Raw genomic sequence first — 13,228 nt, forward strand, 5'->3', positions numbered from 1 at the left:
GCCCCCCCCCCCCCAAAAAAAAACATGTTTTAGCCAGGCACAGTGGTGTACCCCTGTAATCTAAGCAACTCGGGAGGCTGAGGCAGGAGGATTGCAGATTCATGGCTAGCCTCAGCAACCTAGTGAGGCCCTGGACAATTTAGTGAGACCTTGTCTCAAAGTAAAAGATAAAAAGGGATGGAGATGCGTGGTTAGTTCAGTGTTTAACTAACCCTGGGTTCAGTTCCCAGCACACACACACAAAAACATGCTTTGCAAAGTATGGAACATCTTCTCAGAGGAGACATGATTTTAAGTGGCCTGAGAAACAGCAGATTTTTCCTGTTTGTTTTCTCCTTTTTTAGAGAGAAGAAATGATTGTTTTCCACAGAGCATCTTCCTACCAGCCCTCTGACACTTGCAAATCCCCCTTTTCAGCAGAGAGAAAGCAAGCCCCAGGCTCTCACAGCAGACAGCGCCTACCCAGTAGCTGGTTCTGTTCTCATTCATTCTTTGTATGCTTAGCATCTATTTTTGGCAAAGGATAATGGCTTATGTGATAAAAAGTCTTCTGAAGTGAATTTATTTACTTAACAACATACATAAATAAAAGTGGTAAATAATAACCCACATGGTCCTCGAGCAGCAAAAGTTGGTATGTGACTGTTTGAGAAATACCAGGGTAAAGTTCATGAACGCAAACACCACACGACATCATTGGCTCCTGTTTCATCAGGGCATACGTGTGGGGTGGGAGAAGGTTTTTTTATTGTCCCTTTGAGGTGGCCTTGGACCAGAAAGCCCAGCCCGAAAGCAGCTGGCTGCCATCATCCCTATTTCATGGGCTTCTCTTAGAGGCCTGTTACCCCTGGTTCTTCTGTTGTATCTTTAGGCCATGGAGCTCTGGTTTGGAGATTGCTTCAGAGTCCTTTAAAGAGCTCATTCTAGGACCCTCACCCCGTCTCCCCACCTTGTACCTGGGACATCAGAGCAGACAGTGAAGAGCCGTCTGATGAAACATTGCTCAGCCTGTCACAGGACAAATGCCGAATGATTTCACTTGATGGCTGTTCCTGGAGTAGTCAGAGCCATGGAGACCTGGGGGTTGACAGGGAATGGGGAGAGCGGAGGTGGGGCAGTCATGGTTTACCGGGCACAGAGTTTCAGCTTGGGAAGATGAGAAAGTTCTAGAGACAGATGATGGAATGGCTGTCCAACAGTGTGGACCTACTTAATGATGCTGAGCTGCATACTTAACGACTAAAATGGTCACTTGCCATATCCATCTCATTGGATAAGAAGCCAAGGTAGGCAGTGAGCATGCTCTCCATCCCATTGCCTTGGCCACCTGTTCCTGCCACAGGGAAGGCCCTCCCTCTCCTGTTTCCACCTGTCAGAGCTGTCATCTGCCATCTCTCCTTTGTCCTGCCATCCCCCTCTCAGGTCCCACACTGCGATCCCTTTGCCCCCGAGTATCACCGTGATTTAGGCACATGTTGTCCCCTGGAAATTTGGGTTTCTCAGGCACAGCCTTGGCAGTGAACCCTCCCCAGGTCCCCAGCATGGACCCTGCACACAGTGGGTATTCAAGATCAAGAAACTCAGGTTCCCTGTTTGACCCGGGGGCCCCTGGAGTGCATATCCTAGCATCCGTCCTTCCAGCTGCTCCTGCCTCTCCTGGTATAAATAAATACCCAGCTGATATGCATGGCCCCCATCTGGGCTCTCAACTAGATGGACAGTCAGCCCTCAGCCCACCCTGGACCAGGCTTTCACACCTTCTCCTGAAGATCACAAGCTCCTGTTCCTCATTCGGAAGTGAAACCAAGCATCTCTGAAATTCCCAGGCGTGTTCAGCCTGGGTGGAGGTGTGCAGGCTCTGGGGGGGAGACCAGAACTGTAAGGAAGGGTGTCGTAGGCAGAAGATGGTGGCCCTGGGTCATCTCAGGGAAATAGTTTGCTTGTTGGTTCTTTTACCTGAATCTGTGAGCTATGCGGGAACTTGAGGATCATTTAACCCAAATCTTCTCATTGTTCAGTGTGACTTGAAGGTCTAGTGAGGGGGGTGAACTGCTCCAGTGGGGAGTGTCCCCACATGGCTGTCGAGCAAGAGGGCTGGGCAGTGTCAGAATACACCTGCACCTGGTGTCCAGGGCTGTCCTGAGGTCCACCCAAGAACCTGTGATCTTTGTGAGCAACTCCCCCACCCACCCCCAGGGAGAGCAGAGATGCTGCCTGCCCTGCGCCTAGGCTGCAGGAAACAGAAAGGAGCTGTTCCTGTGCTGTCCTCACCTCCCTGGCCAGCCACTCTGGACCCAGGGGTAGTCCCTGGCAGGGATCCCAAATTCCCCGCTGTGCACCCATTACACCTCTGCTTCCTTCCTTTTTGTCTGCAGAATTCCAGAGGCAGGAAAGTGTCCGGTCTCAGCACAAAGGCATCCAGTTATATGACACCCCTTATGAACCCGAAGGCCAAAGTGTGGACTCGGACTCAGAGAGTACGGTCAGCCCCCGACTGCGCGAGAGCAAGCTGCCCCAGGATGATGACAGGCCTGCCGACGAGTACGACCAGCCGTGGGAATGGAACCGGGTCACCATCCCAGCCCTGGCAGGTAAGCACCTGGGGTCTGCTCAGGAGGTAGCTGCTGAGCCCCAAAGGTGAAGGGATGCGCAGGGTCCCAGCCTACCACAGAAAAATGTGGGCACTTTGTCTGACAATCCAGTTGGGCTGTCTTTTTTCCTAGTACCAAGTGTCCTTCAAAGATGATGTAGGTCCCATGGAGAAGGTCAGGGTCTGGTGCCCAGGATCTAGATTCCAGTCTCTCCATCTTAAGAGACAGTCCTGATGCTCCTGCGGTCTGATCCTGTCTTGGGACTGGTGGTAGAGCTCAGTATTTGCAGAATAGCTTCTCCCAGGGCTGATGGAGCCCAGTTCTCCCATTCAGTCACTCCTGGCTGACACAGAGCTGCATGGCTTACAGGGCTGCTGCATCTCCATCCCAGCATGAGCCTGCTCAGAACATGGGCAACCACATCCCAGCCTCAGAGCTGAGCCAGTCCCCTCTACTCTGGCCAAAAACCCTTTGAGCCACTCAGGTGCCTCCTCCAAGGCTGGTTTCCCAGAGTCTGAGTATCTGGCCACATGTCACAAGTCATAAACTTTTGATTGACTCACACCCTTTGATTCTGATTCCTGAGAATCTATGCCAAAGTTGAATTCAGAAAAGATATTGTTTATAATCGTGAAAAATTGGGAACAACTGCCATGTCAAGCACCAGGGATTGGCTAAGTGGATTTTTATGCACCTATGTGATGGAATATTGTGTGACCACTAATAAGTGATGTTAACCACCTAGGAAAATGCCTTTGTCTAATATTAAGAAGTGAAAGCCAGATGCCAAGACATTTGTTTGCATCTAAGAATTATGCATGTAAAAAGAGAGACACCGAGTAACTCATTTAATTCTTACCACACTGAAGGTCATGAAGGGGGAGTTTTGTTTTAAATTGACTTTGCCTTAAATCTCCTTATCTGTACACAGCTAGACCCTACTTCCTTTTCTGTCCCCTGGTAATGAGCACAGTGCCTGCTCCGGCCCCTCAGTTGGATGTTCTGCCTGTTGCAGCACGAGCTACTCTCCTTTCCCAGGACATAGCATGCCCGTGCACAACCCACTTTTACACCTGAAATACCCTTCCTAGTCTTATCCTGTCTGGAAGACCCCGTGCCTCCTCTGAGGTCCAGTCCCATAGCACTGTCTTTGCGAGCTCTCCTGGTACCTGCCATGTGTCCCATGTTGTCCTTGCAGCCTCTCTGGGGCCCATGGAGTCTTCCAGCCCTGTCACTGATGGAGCGTTTCCCACATTGTCACAGGGTTATTTCTGTGGGTGTTGGTCTCACCTGCCAGCTGTGGCTGCAAGAGGACAGCCTGTCTCATGTTCTTTCTGTATCCCCAGCACCTAGCTGAGAGCCAAAGTCAAAAGTAGTCCCGTGGCTTATGATTCTTCATTACCCCACATCTCTCCTGTGCCCCGTCTCTTCTTGACTCACTAGAATCTAAGAACTGTCCCTAAGTTCTGTGGCTGAGAAGGGGCTGTGCTTCTCAGGGGTGGGAGGAGTTTGTATCATCCAGGAGTTTGCTCTTTGCAAATACCAATTTGATTAGGGGCTGAAAGGGCTCAGGTAGCTACTCTCCTAGACACCGTGGACCCCTAGCATGAGATAGCAGGCGTGGGGTCTGGGCTTGTCCCGGATGGGCCATCTGCAGGTCACTTGACTGCTACCGTTGAGACTCCAGTCGAATCTGGCATGTTGCTGGTCAAGAGCGTAATCCCCGGAACGTTGGCATCACCTGGGAGCAGAGTAGAAATATGGCGTCTTGGGTACCACCCGGACCTATGGAGTCACAGTCTGTTTTGCAGTATTCCAGGTGATGTGTATATTCATTCAGGGAGAAGTACTTTCCATATAAGACACCAGGTCTCAGGGGGCCAGAACCTGCCCACTCATGTCCCGAGGTGGCTTTGGAACTTCTGTACATTTGATCGTTCACAAAGGACGAGAGGCTTCAGATAGAACTCCCAGAATCCGTCTCTAAGTCCACAAGCATCCATTCTGGCCTTGGTTCTACGTCACTGAGTCACTGCTTCAGGTGTCTGTCAGGCTGCTAATAGAAGACAGGTGCAGCATCACACCCCGTGTGTCTCAGCGAGTCTTTCACCTTGTGTTCCTCTCCGGAGCAGTTGCCAGTTGTGCTTGTCCCAAGCAACCTTAGCTCAGCTCTGACTCCTGAGGTGTAGAAGGAGGAGGCTGGGTCCCTCCAGGGCTGGAGGATGCTATGAACACTGGCCTTTTGTCACTGTTTCCCTATCCCCAAGTCTGAGTGGGTGAGAGGTGGACAGGCCCCTTTCCAGGTACCTGTGGTGCACTGAAGCAGTTTGGTTGGATTGCTGAAACGTCATCACGGCCCCATTTGTTGACCCGGAGTGTGGCTGCTCAGGAATGAAGGGCAGAGTCCCCACCTGAGTCAGTGCGGCAGGTGTGCATGTGTGTGTGAGTGTGAGTGTCCCGGCAGGAACACACTCACGCTTCAGCCACTGGTGTGGCGAGGGAGGAAGGCAGCACTTGGCTGGGTCCTGTCCTTATCCCAGTTTCTCTCTGCTGTCAGGAGCTCTCTCTGTGATGGGTCCTGGCAGCCTGGGGTGCAGGGTCCATTGCTAAGGAGCAGCTGTGTAGGGTGAAGATTGCTGGGCAAAATCGTTTCCTTCTCTTTTCACATCCCATGTTCCGATTCTGCCTGTCTACCTGAATAAGGAAACCTGGACCCAGTATTGTTTTCAAATTCCCTGAGGATGCAGAGCATGTGGGACCCTTTGGGCCCACCAAGGGGGAGACGGGAGTTTAGGACCCCTGCAAATGACCTGCATGGGTACACTGAGCCTCCTGTCACTGGGGGATACGCAGCAGAAGCTGTTGTGGGCCATTGGCCTGCGAGCAGCTGCAGGGCTACGTGCACCCCAGTCCATCAGGCCCAGCGTGCTGTGAGAGGGAGGCAGGGCCATCAGAATCTCTGTCCTGTCTGGAAGGCAGAGGTTCTTTCAGCTTCTCAGAACGCTGCCCTGCTCGAAGGGATGCTTGACGTTCCTCACAGAGGCAGCCCTGCTGGCCAGGTCTCCACACTAGCACTTGTGGAAGCCAGCTAGGGACTGCGGCCATGGGGGGTCATCGCCCCCCAGGGGTGAGCACAGCGCTCCTGGAGCTTGGGTGGTCCCCTCTTCTTGGGTATGAAATTCTTCCCTTCTCTCAGAGTTCTGTGGCCCACATTTCACTAAGGATTTGGGAGATGGTAGGTGACACCCACCACAATCTCCCTAGAGAGCCCTGGTGCTCCTCACCTGCTCTCTCCCTCAGAACGCTGATGGTGTCCTTGGCCAGCCCCTGATCAACCTGCCACGTGGGGTCCCAGCCCCCAGAACAGACGGTCAGGTTCCCCAAGAGCTCAGCCCCACCCTCCGCAGAGAAGTAATGTGGCTTCCATCCAGCGGGTCAGCCCCTTCCACCCGCCGAGACAGCTGCCTTCCCCAGCCACCTGGCCTCCGCTCGTGGCCTGCTGTGAGCACCCCAACTCCAGCCAGAGTCTTACAGGAACGAATTATGAGACTGATGGGAAGGTCTAGAAATGGCCTCCTGCCCCGTCCCCCTCCTCCAGATGCAGTTCTGAGCCCACACAAAGCCCCTTCCCAGCACAGGGAAGGGGATGAGGAGCCTGTGGTGATGTCACCCTGTTGGGGGTGGTCTGACTGGCCCTGTGCTTTGTGGCACACCTTGCAAGGTGAACAGGGAGCCTGCACAGAAGGCGGCCACACTGGGAGGGACCCACAGCTGGGGCCAAGCATTGGGGGTGCAGAGGCAGACCTGGGTCAGGCACAGGTTGGCATCTTCACTTCTGATGCGCCAGTTCGAGGACAGGGATTGAACCTGTCCTGGGGGCCTCGACTCCCTCGTTGCAGAGTGAACCTGGCATCCCCACTGAAGGGGTCTTGGCTTGCAGAGTGGTGTTCCATCAGGAGCATAATCGCCAGCACCACTGAGCACCTTCTGTGTGCATCGTCTCCTTTAACCCTCGTGACCACCCTCCTGCAGCTTGGTCTTCTCCTTGTACAGAGAGAGGAACTAAGATCCAAAGCTAAGGTCCACGGAGAAGCCATGACTCGCCCCAGGGGCCCACAGTTGGTGAGGGGCAGAGCCAGGGACTCAGCCTGCCAGGTCCAACTCCAGAGCCCTGGTGACATCTCCATGAAGTCATCATAGATGTAGCATACAATAATTGGTGCCCATACCCTCCCACAACCACAGGGAAGGTCCCAGACTATCATCTCCCTTGCACCAGCTCCTCCCACATCTCTGGTAGGACCCCCTATATTGAAACAGCTCCATTGGAGGACCATCAGGAGACCAGGTTCTGGGGGCTCCTACCGCATAGAAGTGCCCGGCACCATCCCACAAGGTGGCCTCCCACTGCCACTTCTTAGCACAGGGAGGGACCTATACCATAGAGTCCCACTCCCCTTCCCTCTGGGGAAACTGAGGCCGAGAGGAAGGGAGGTGCCAGAAACCAGAGCCAGTCAGGCCATCCATGGGGGGTCCATCAGTTTTCTTTTAACCCAGTGAGTCGACCTGACAGCCACATCTGTTGTAATGTGCAGTCGAGTCGAGTCTGAGGAGTAAATAATCAGAGCTCTTGATCATGGAGCTAGACAGCAGGGGAGCATGTGAGGAGCAACCAGAGGCCTTTTTGAGAAACAAAGTTATTTTCATTTGTGAATCACTATCTGAAGATTCGTCTCCCTTGAAGTGACTTTTTCAGACTGTGCTGGGTTCAGCCAGCGACAGATGTGCCTCCCGGCAGAGGTGGAAGGCAGACATATGACTCAAACAGAAGTATTTTGCTCCGCATAGTTGTGATGGGTGCTTATCTGTCGTCCCTGTGAGCTCCTTGGCAGGCTTCTCTGCTCTAGAAAGTTTAGGACAGCGTGTCCCGCACGTCAGTGCCAAGGGGGGAGGAGGCAGACGATCCCAGGTTCACACACCAGCTCCGCCACTCACCCGCTTCAGGGTCTCAGGTCATGCCGTCGCCCCGAGCCTTAGCTTCCCAGTCTGTAAAATGGGGATAGTCACAGCTCTTGTCACACTGGGTCTCTACGGTGATCCAAGGGGAAAGATCTGGAGGAAAAGACATTGTGATCCCTGAAGAATGGCACCTAAGAATTGTTACTGGTGTTCAGGGGAAGGCTTGCTATGTTAAATAAAATTTAACTTGATAGAAAAACAGCACTATATAAAGAGGCACTCAGCAGCCACAGAGGCCTCATCGGCAAAGCTCCTCCCCCACGTAGCCTGGCACCTGTCACTGTGAGCTCACGGGGTGCTGCTGCTGCTGTGGTACACAGCAGCCTCCCTCCTCCCCAGCCTCTTCAAGTGAGGCTGAAAGGGCAGAGAAAGGGAAAGTAAGATCCCAGTATGTCTGTTGCCCACAGTTGTGAGTCATCTCTGAGCCAGCTCAGTTGGCTGATTTAAAATAACCCCGTTAAGGTAAGGGGTAAGAGAAGGGAGAATAGGAAGCCAACACTTACTGAACACCAAATACGAAGCTGGCATAGGTTAACCCTAGGAAGTCCCACCAGGTGAGTGTTTATTCACTGAGGGCAATGCCAAGGCTCAGAGAGGGTGAGCAGCTTACCCACAGCACACAGCAGCGAACTTGGGTCAGTCTGACCAGAGTGCTTGCCCTCTCCACAGCTGCATAGAGATGAGTGTGGGTTGTTGCTGAGGCAGAAGCACCCGCTTGCTCGAATTTGACCTGGCTTATCACTGTCCCCCAGAAGCGTGAATGCTCTGAAGTTGGTAAGGCTGATGTTGGGTGCGGCGGGCTCTGCTCCAGACTGGCTGTTCCCACCAGGCCCGGTGACTCACCCTCTGGTGCTCAGAATAAACAGGCCCGGCCTCTGCAGAGGACTCACTGGGGAATCAGACCTGGTCCCTCAGTTCCCAGGACATTTCCTGTCCCCCGCACAACTTCCCAGAATGCCTTGGGCCTGTGAGGAAATTGACAATTGTGTTTGTACCCAGAGCTTTTTGCTGTGTAATGCGTAACAGTCGTAATTAATGTTTAACACGTGTGAACAGCAGGTCGGCCCAGAAAGGGGGGTTTCAATGAGAGAGCGGGGATCACTCACTTCCTTTGGCTAATGTGTTACTGAGGGACAGGTTTTTCCAGTTGGCTTTTCTATTTGACGGATGAATAAATTCACTTAGTAACTTAACTTTAAAAAAAAAAAAAAAAAAAGCAAACATCAAGTATTTAATAGCTTTGGTTCATTTGCTAATTATATTAATAGAAATGTTCCTTCAAGTGCCTTTTTCTCCTGTGTGGAAAGAATCCAAAGATTGGTAGACTATCGATGCCCCTCTCTTTGGTGGGGCAGAGATCTTCATGTGAATGGAGCCTCTGAAGCTCCGTGGGATCAAAGGCCCCGGCGCCTGCCCTGTTCACACCTGGGTCCCCATCCAGCTCTGAGCCTGGCACATGCTGAGCGCTGAGATATTTGCTAAATGATTGAATAACTCAGATCCCAGGAAAACCATCCCCAAGTTCTCCAGTGCTGGGATCCACAGGTGACCATGTCTCTGCTCTCACAGATACTTTTTTCCTTTTCTTTTCTTCCTCTGCAGTGCTGGGATCAAACCCAGGGCCTGGTGCGTGCTCGGCAAGTGCTCTACCACTGAGCTGCACCCCCACTTCCTACGGTCTTTTCCTGTTATTCTTTCATGCCCTGTACCTGTCTCCTCTCCAGATGGGGCTGGGAGACCTGCAGGGGTGGGCACTTCTGCGTGGTGGTTGGCTGCCTCAGTTGCTGCTTCTCGTCCGAACTCCCAGTATAAAACTGAAACCATGTCCCTGCCCATGGGAGGACTGACCATGTGTCCAGTGGGTAGCAGCCAACTCGGTGGGAGCCGTGTGTGGCCCGCACTGCATGTCCCCTCCTGTCTGTCCTGGCCTTCCCTCCCTCCATTACGCACCCCTGACTGGAGCTCCAGGTGCCTTGGCAGGCAGACTTGTTTTCACAGAGGCCCAGGCTGCTCTGGCCAGCTCCTCAGGCTTGTAGATGGAGAAAAAGTCACTTTCTCAGGCTCTAGGATTCCCGGCACATTTCTGTGGGTGTCTGCGGGTGAAAGTGTCACAGATGCACTGCAACAGACGTGAGCAGGTTCCAGGTGTGTCTTGATAGGTGGGCCCAGCCCAGAACTTAGGAAGGAACTCAGATGCTGGGGCCAGGAGTCTGGATTTCAAGCTTTCTGCTGCCACCTGCTAGCAGGGCCACCTGAGGCAGGTTGCCTGTGACTGGAGTTGGCATGAGGTTCTGAGACCCAGGGCACCATAGGTGCTGACTGTTGGTGTCTCTGTTGCCACTTAACTGTGGAGGGTTTTGAGAATGTATAGCTCTGTAAGCAGGCTTGTGCGGACCTTGCTAAGGCCTGGGGATTCAGGAGACGGGGTTCAAGTCCAAGGTCAGGTCTGGCTGTTGTCAGTTCCTTTTTCAGCCCTCTGTTTCTCATCTGTGAAGTGCGTTGTGGTGACGACGATGGCTGGCTTTGGCAGCTGTAAAGGCCCTTGGGTTTGGGTTATTTTATCATTTTCATCCAACTTTATCCTTCAGTCTCCTGGAGCCAGGCACCCAGCACCAGTGTCCCTGTTTTCCTTTGGGGTAGGTCACAAATCAGAGGACAAAGTCATGCTCATTCTGCCTGGTCTGCCTCCCCCATCCCGGCATGGGTGGTCCTGTGTGGATGGCATCCTGGAGCCCAGGAGCACCTCTGCCTCTGCCCTCCCACCTGGGTGGCAGCACAGTACCCTGGGGTCTCTCCTTGGCCACCCTAGACACCCAAAGCCTTTGCTGAGCTGCCCATTGTTTCAGGCTACGGGGTGAGCCAGGCCCACTTTGAGCTGGAGGGCAGAGGGAACCTGTGCGGGCCTCAGTTTCTCCTGGGGGAATTCTAATACATGTCTCAGTGGGATGGCGGGGGTCAGACGATGTAGTGCATGTTTTTGAAAAGTTGAAATAGCAGAAGACTATCGCCATGGACACGGAATTTTAGGTCTACAAGTGTTTGTGTATTCTTGCGAACATTTGTGATATTTTTATACACTCTGGGGGTCGTGTAGCCCCCCCCCACCTCCAGGCCTGTGCAGTCTCCCCTCCACGTGCCCCTCCTGAGTCCCACCTGGCTGTGTGCAGGAGTCTGCTCCAGGGACGGGTGGAAGGGCTGCTTTGGGCTCCTTGACTTGGTTTCTTTACCCTTGTTTGTTCAGAGTCACAAGACATCCTTGAACAAACAGCAGGCCGGAACAGTCTCCAGGCCCCTCCTGCCAGCCCCATATGGTTTATAAACATGGCCCATACTCACTTCCGGCTCATCCTGGAGATGCTGGAGGAGCCTCTTTGACACTGGTGTGCTCCTTGAAGCTCCTTTGTGCACACAGTCTGGTACTTAATCCTCCTAAGCCTCGATGCCTCTACTTAAAGGAGGCTCTGTCCTGTGCCGGAAAACTGGGAGGGTCACTGGCTGCAGGCCAGCCAGAAGGAAGCAGGGGAACATCTAAACCTGGAGAGCAGTGCTGGCCTTACCTGGCCAACCTTGGTGAGGGGAGGCAACCCAGGGAGCAGAGGGCTCCTGGCTGGGGCTGGAGGCAGGGCTCAGTGCCTGCATGGCAGGCTGCCCCATTAGCCTGGGCTCCTTAATGATGCATCAGGCCTGAGCTGTTTAAAAAAAAACAACCTCATAGGTTCACCATGAAGATTAGAGGAAAATGTGCTCTTCAACTCGTCCATGGTACCTACCTGTCCGTGCACAAGAAATGCCAGATGAGGATTAAACCATTTTTCAAAATGGTTTTAAAATAATTTGAGGAGGGAGCTGGGGATGTGGCTCAAGCGGCAGTGCACTCGCCTGGCATGCATGCGGCCCAGGTTCGATCCTCAGCACCACATACAAAGATGCTGTGTCCGCCGAAAACTATAAAAATAAATAGATATTTAAAAATTCTCTCTGTCTCTCTGTCTCTCTCTCTCTCTCTCTCTCTCTTTAAAAAAAAAATAGTAATAATTTGAGAAGGGTGTCTAGCTCCTGAGTTTCCTTTCTTGACTGATGAATGGAGGTGTCGGGGTCCTGCGGAGCTAGGTGGAGATTTATTGCACAGCTGTGAGCACCTGCTATACATCAGGCCCTGTTCTGGGCATTGGAGACTCAGCGGTGAACACAACGGTCCATCCTCTTGGAGCTTCAACTTGGTCAGGAATCCCAGCCATGTCGAGGAAAGGGAAGGCAGTTTCTGATACAAGGCACTTTCTCCTAAAGGGTACCTGAAAGGAACCGTTGTGAGCAGACATGTGACCATGGGTCAGGGTCTGCCACTTCCCAGGGGCCTGCCTGAACTTTGGTACATCATCAGATGCTAACCAGCCCCACAGTTCTTCATGGTTGGATGTTGTCAGCCCTTTTTTGCAGACGAGGCAGCCAAAGCTCAGAGAGGTTTAGAAATGTGCCCAAAGTCATGCAGTAAGGAAGGGCAAAGGATTCAGACCCAGGACTTCCTGATTCCTAAGTCCACATCCTTCCCTTGGTGGCACTGTTGTCCTGTATCCCTGGCCTTGTTTCAGGCCTAGGACCATTTATCGCCATCAGCTGAATGTCCAGGAGAGACCGAGGCACAAAAATCTCATCTCTGCCAAGTGTCCATCCAGTTCTAAGAGCCGTGGCTGGGACAGGGGTGTGTGGGGACTTCAGGGCTCAGAGGAGCAAAAGGGAATTCTCCCCAAGGAAGGATTCCAAAGGTCAGACACTGTCAAAGCAAAGGCCAAAAGGCAGATGATGGATCTGGGGTCCAGCCATCCAGGGTGACCAGAGCCTCAGGATGGCATGGAGCCCGGAGGGATTTCGTAGGGAAAGATGCCTGTGGAAGGTCATCAAGCACCTTGACCTCCGTAGTGGGGATTCTGGCTTTTACCCCAGGGCCCGGGGAAGCCAGTGAAGGTCTGTAAGCCCAGGAGATTGCTAAGCCCTGTGCCTTGGAAATTCATTGGCTTTTGGAAAGTTGCTGTCTCTGGCCTCTTCTGAACAGTGGACGAGAAAGAGATGGACCCAAAGGAACACATTTATTCCATCTTAGCAAGCATTTCCTAAGCACCCCCTGCTTGCTGGGCTCTGCAGTTTAGGGGCAAAGAACTAGACAGGGCAAAGAGAAAATCAGGACCAGGCTCCACCCCACAAAACACCCAGGCAGACTGGCAAGAGTGGTGTGGGTGCCCCTGGAGCCACAGAAGCCGTTCCAAGGGAAGCTTTATGGAGGAGTGGCACTTGTGCCAGAACTTGGAGGCCTCTAGACATCGTGTTGACAGAGCAGGAGGCTGGCATTTCAGCCCTGGAGACCAGGGGAGGGAAGCCTCACTGTCAGGAAGACCGAAGGTGGACGAGCTCCACCCTGCAGACCTACAGTCCTGGTCTCAACCTCACCCTGCCACTGGACTTTGAGACCCTATAGGTCCGTCACCCATTACCCCCATGGCAGGGTTGGTAGGAAAGTTAATGCCAGTGCCTCCGTCTTCTGTCTCTGGTGGCGGCTAAACCTCAGGACTGATTGATGCAAGGTCATTATAATATGAGTCAGAAGGGGACCACCAGCTTCTAGC

General features: G+C 52.9%; 1 protein-coding gene across 1 annotated transcript in view; it reads left to right on the forward strand.

Moving 5' to 3' along the window:
* Window positions 1-13,228, forward strand: part of Shb (SH2 domain containing adaptor protein B) — a 183,484-nt gene that overhangs the window by 134,382 nt on the left and 35,874 nt on the right. The window contains exon 6 of the mRNA XM_015492129.1: window positions 2,376-2,591. Within this exon, the coding sequence (XP_015347615.1) occupies window positions 2,376-2,591 (216 nt within the window). The remainder of the gene's footprint in view (window positions 1-2,375; window positions 2,592-13,228) is intronic.

Source organism: Marmota marmota, unplaced genomic scaffold, assembly GCF_001458135.2.
Source record: "Marmota marmota marmota unplaced genomic scaffold, marMar, whole genome shotgun sequence".
Lineage (NCBI taxonomy): Eukaryota > Metazoa > Chordata > Mammalia > Rodentia > Sciuridae > Marmota > Marmota marmota.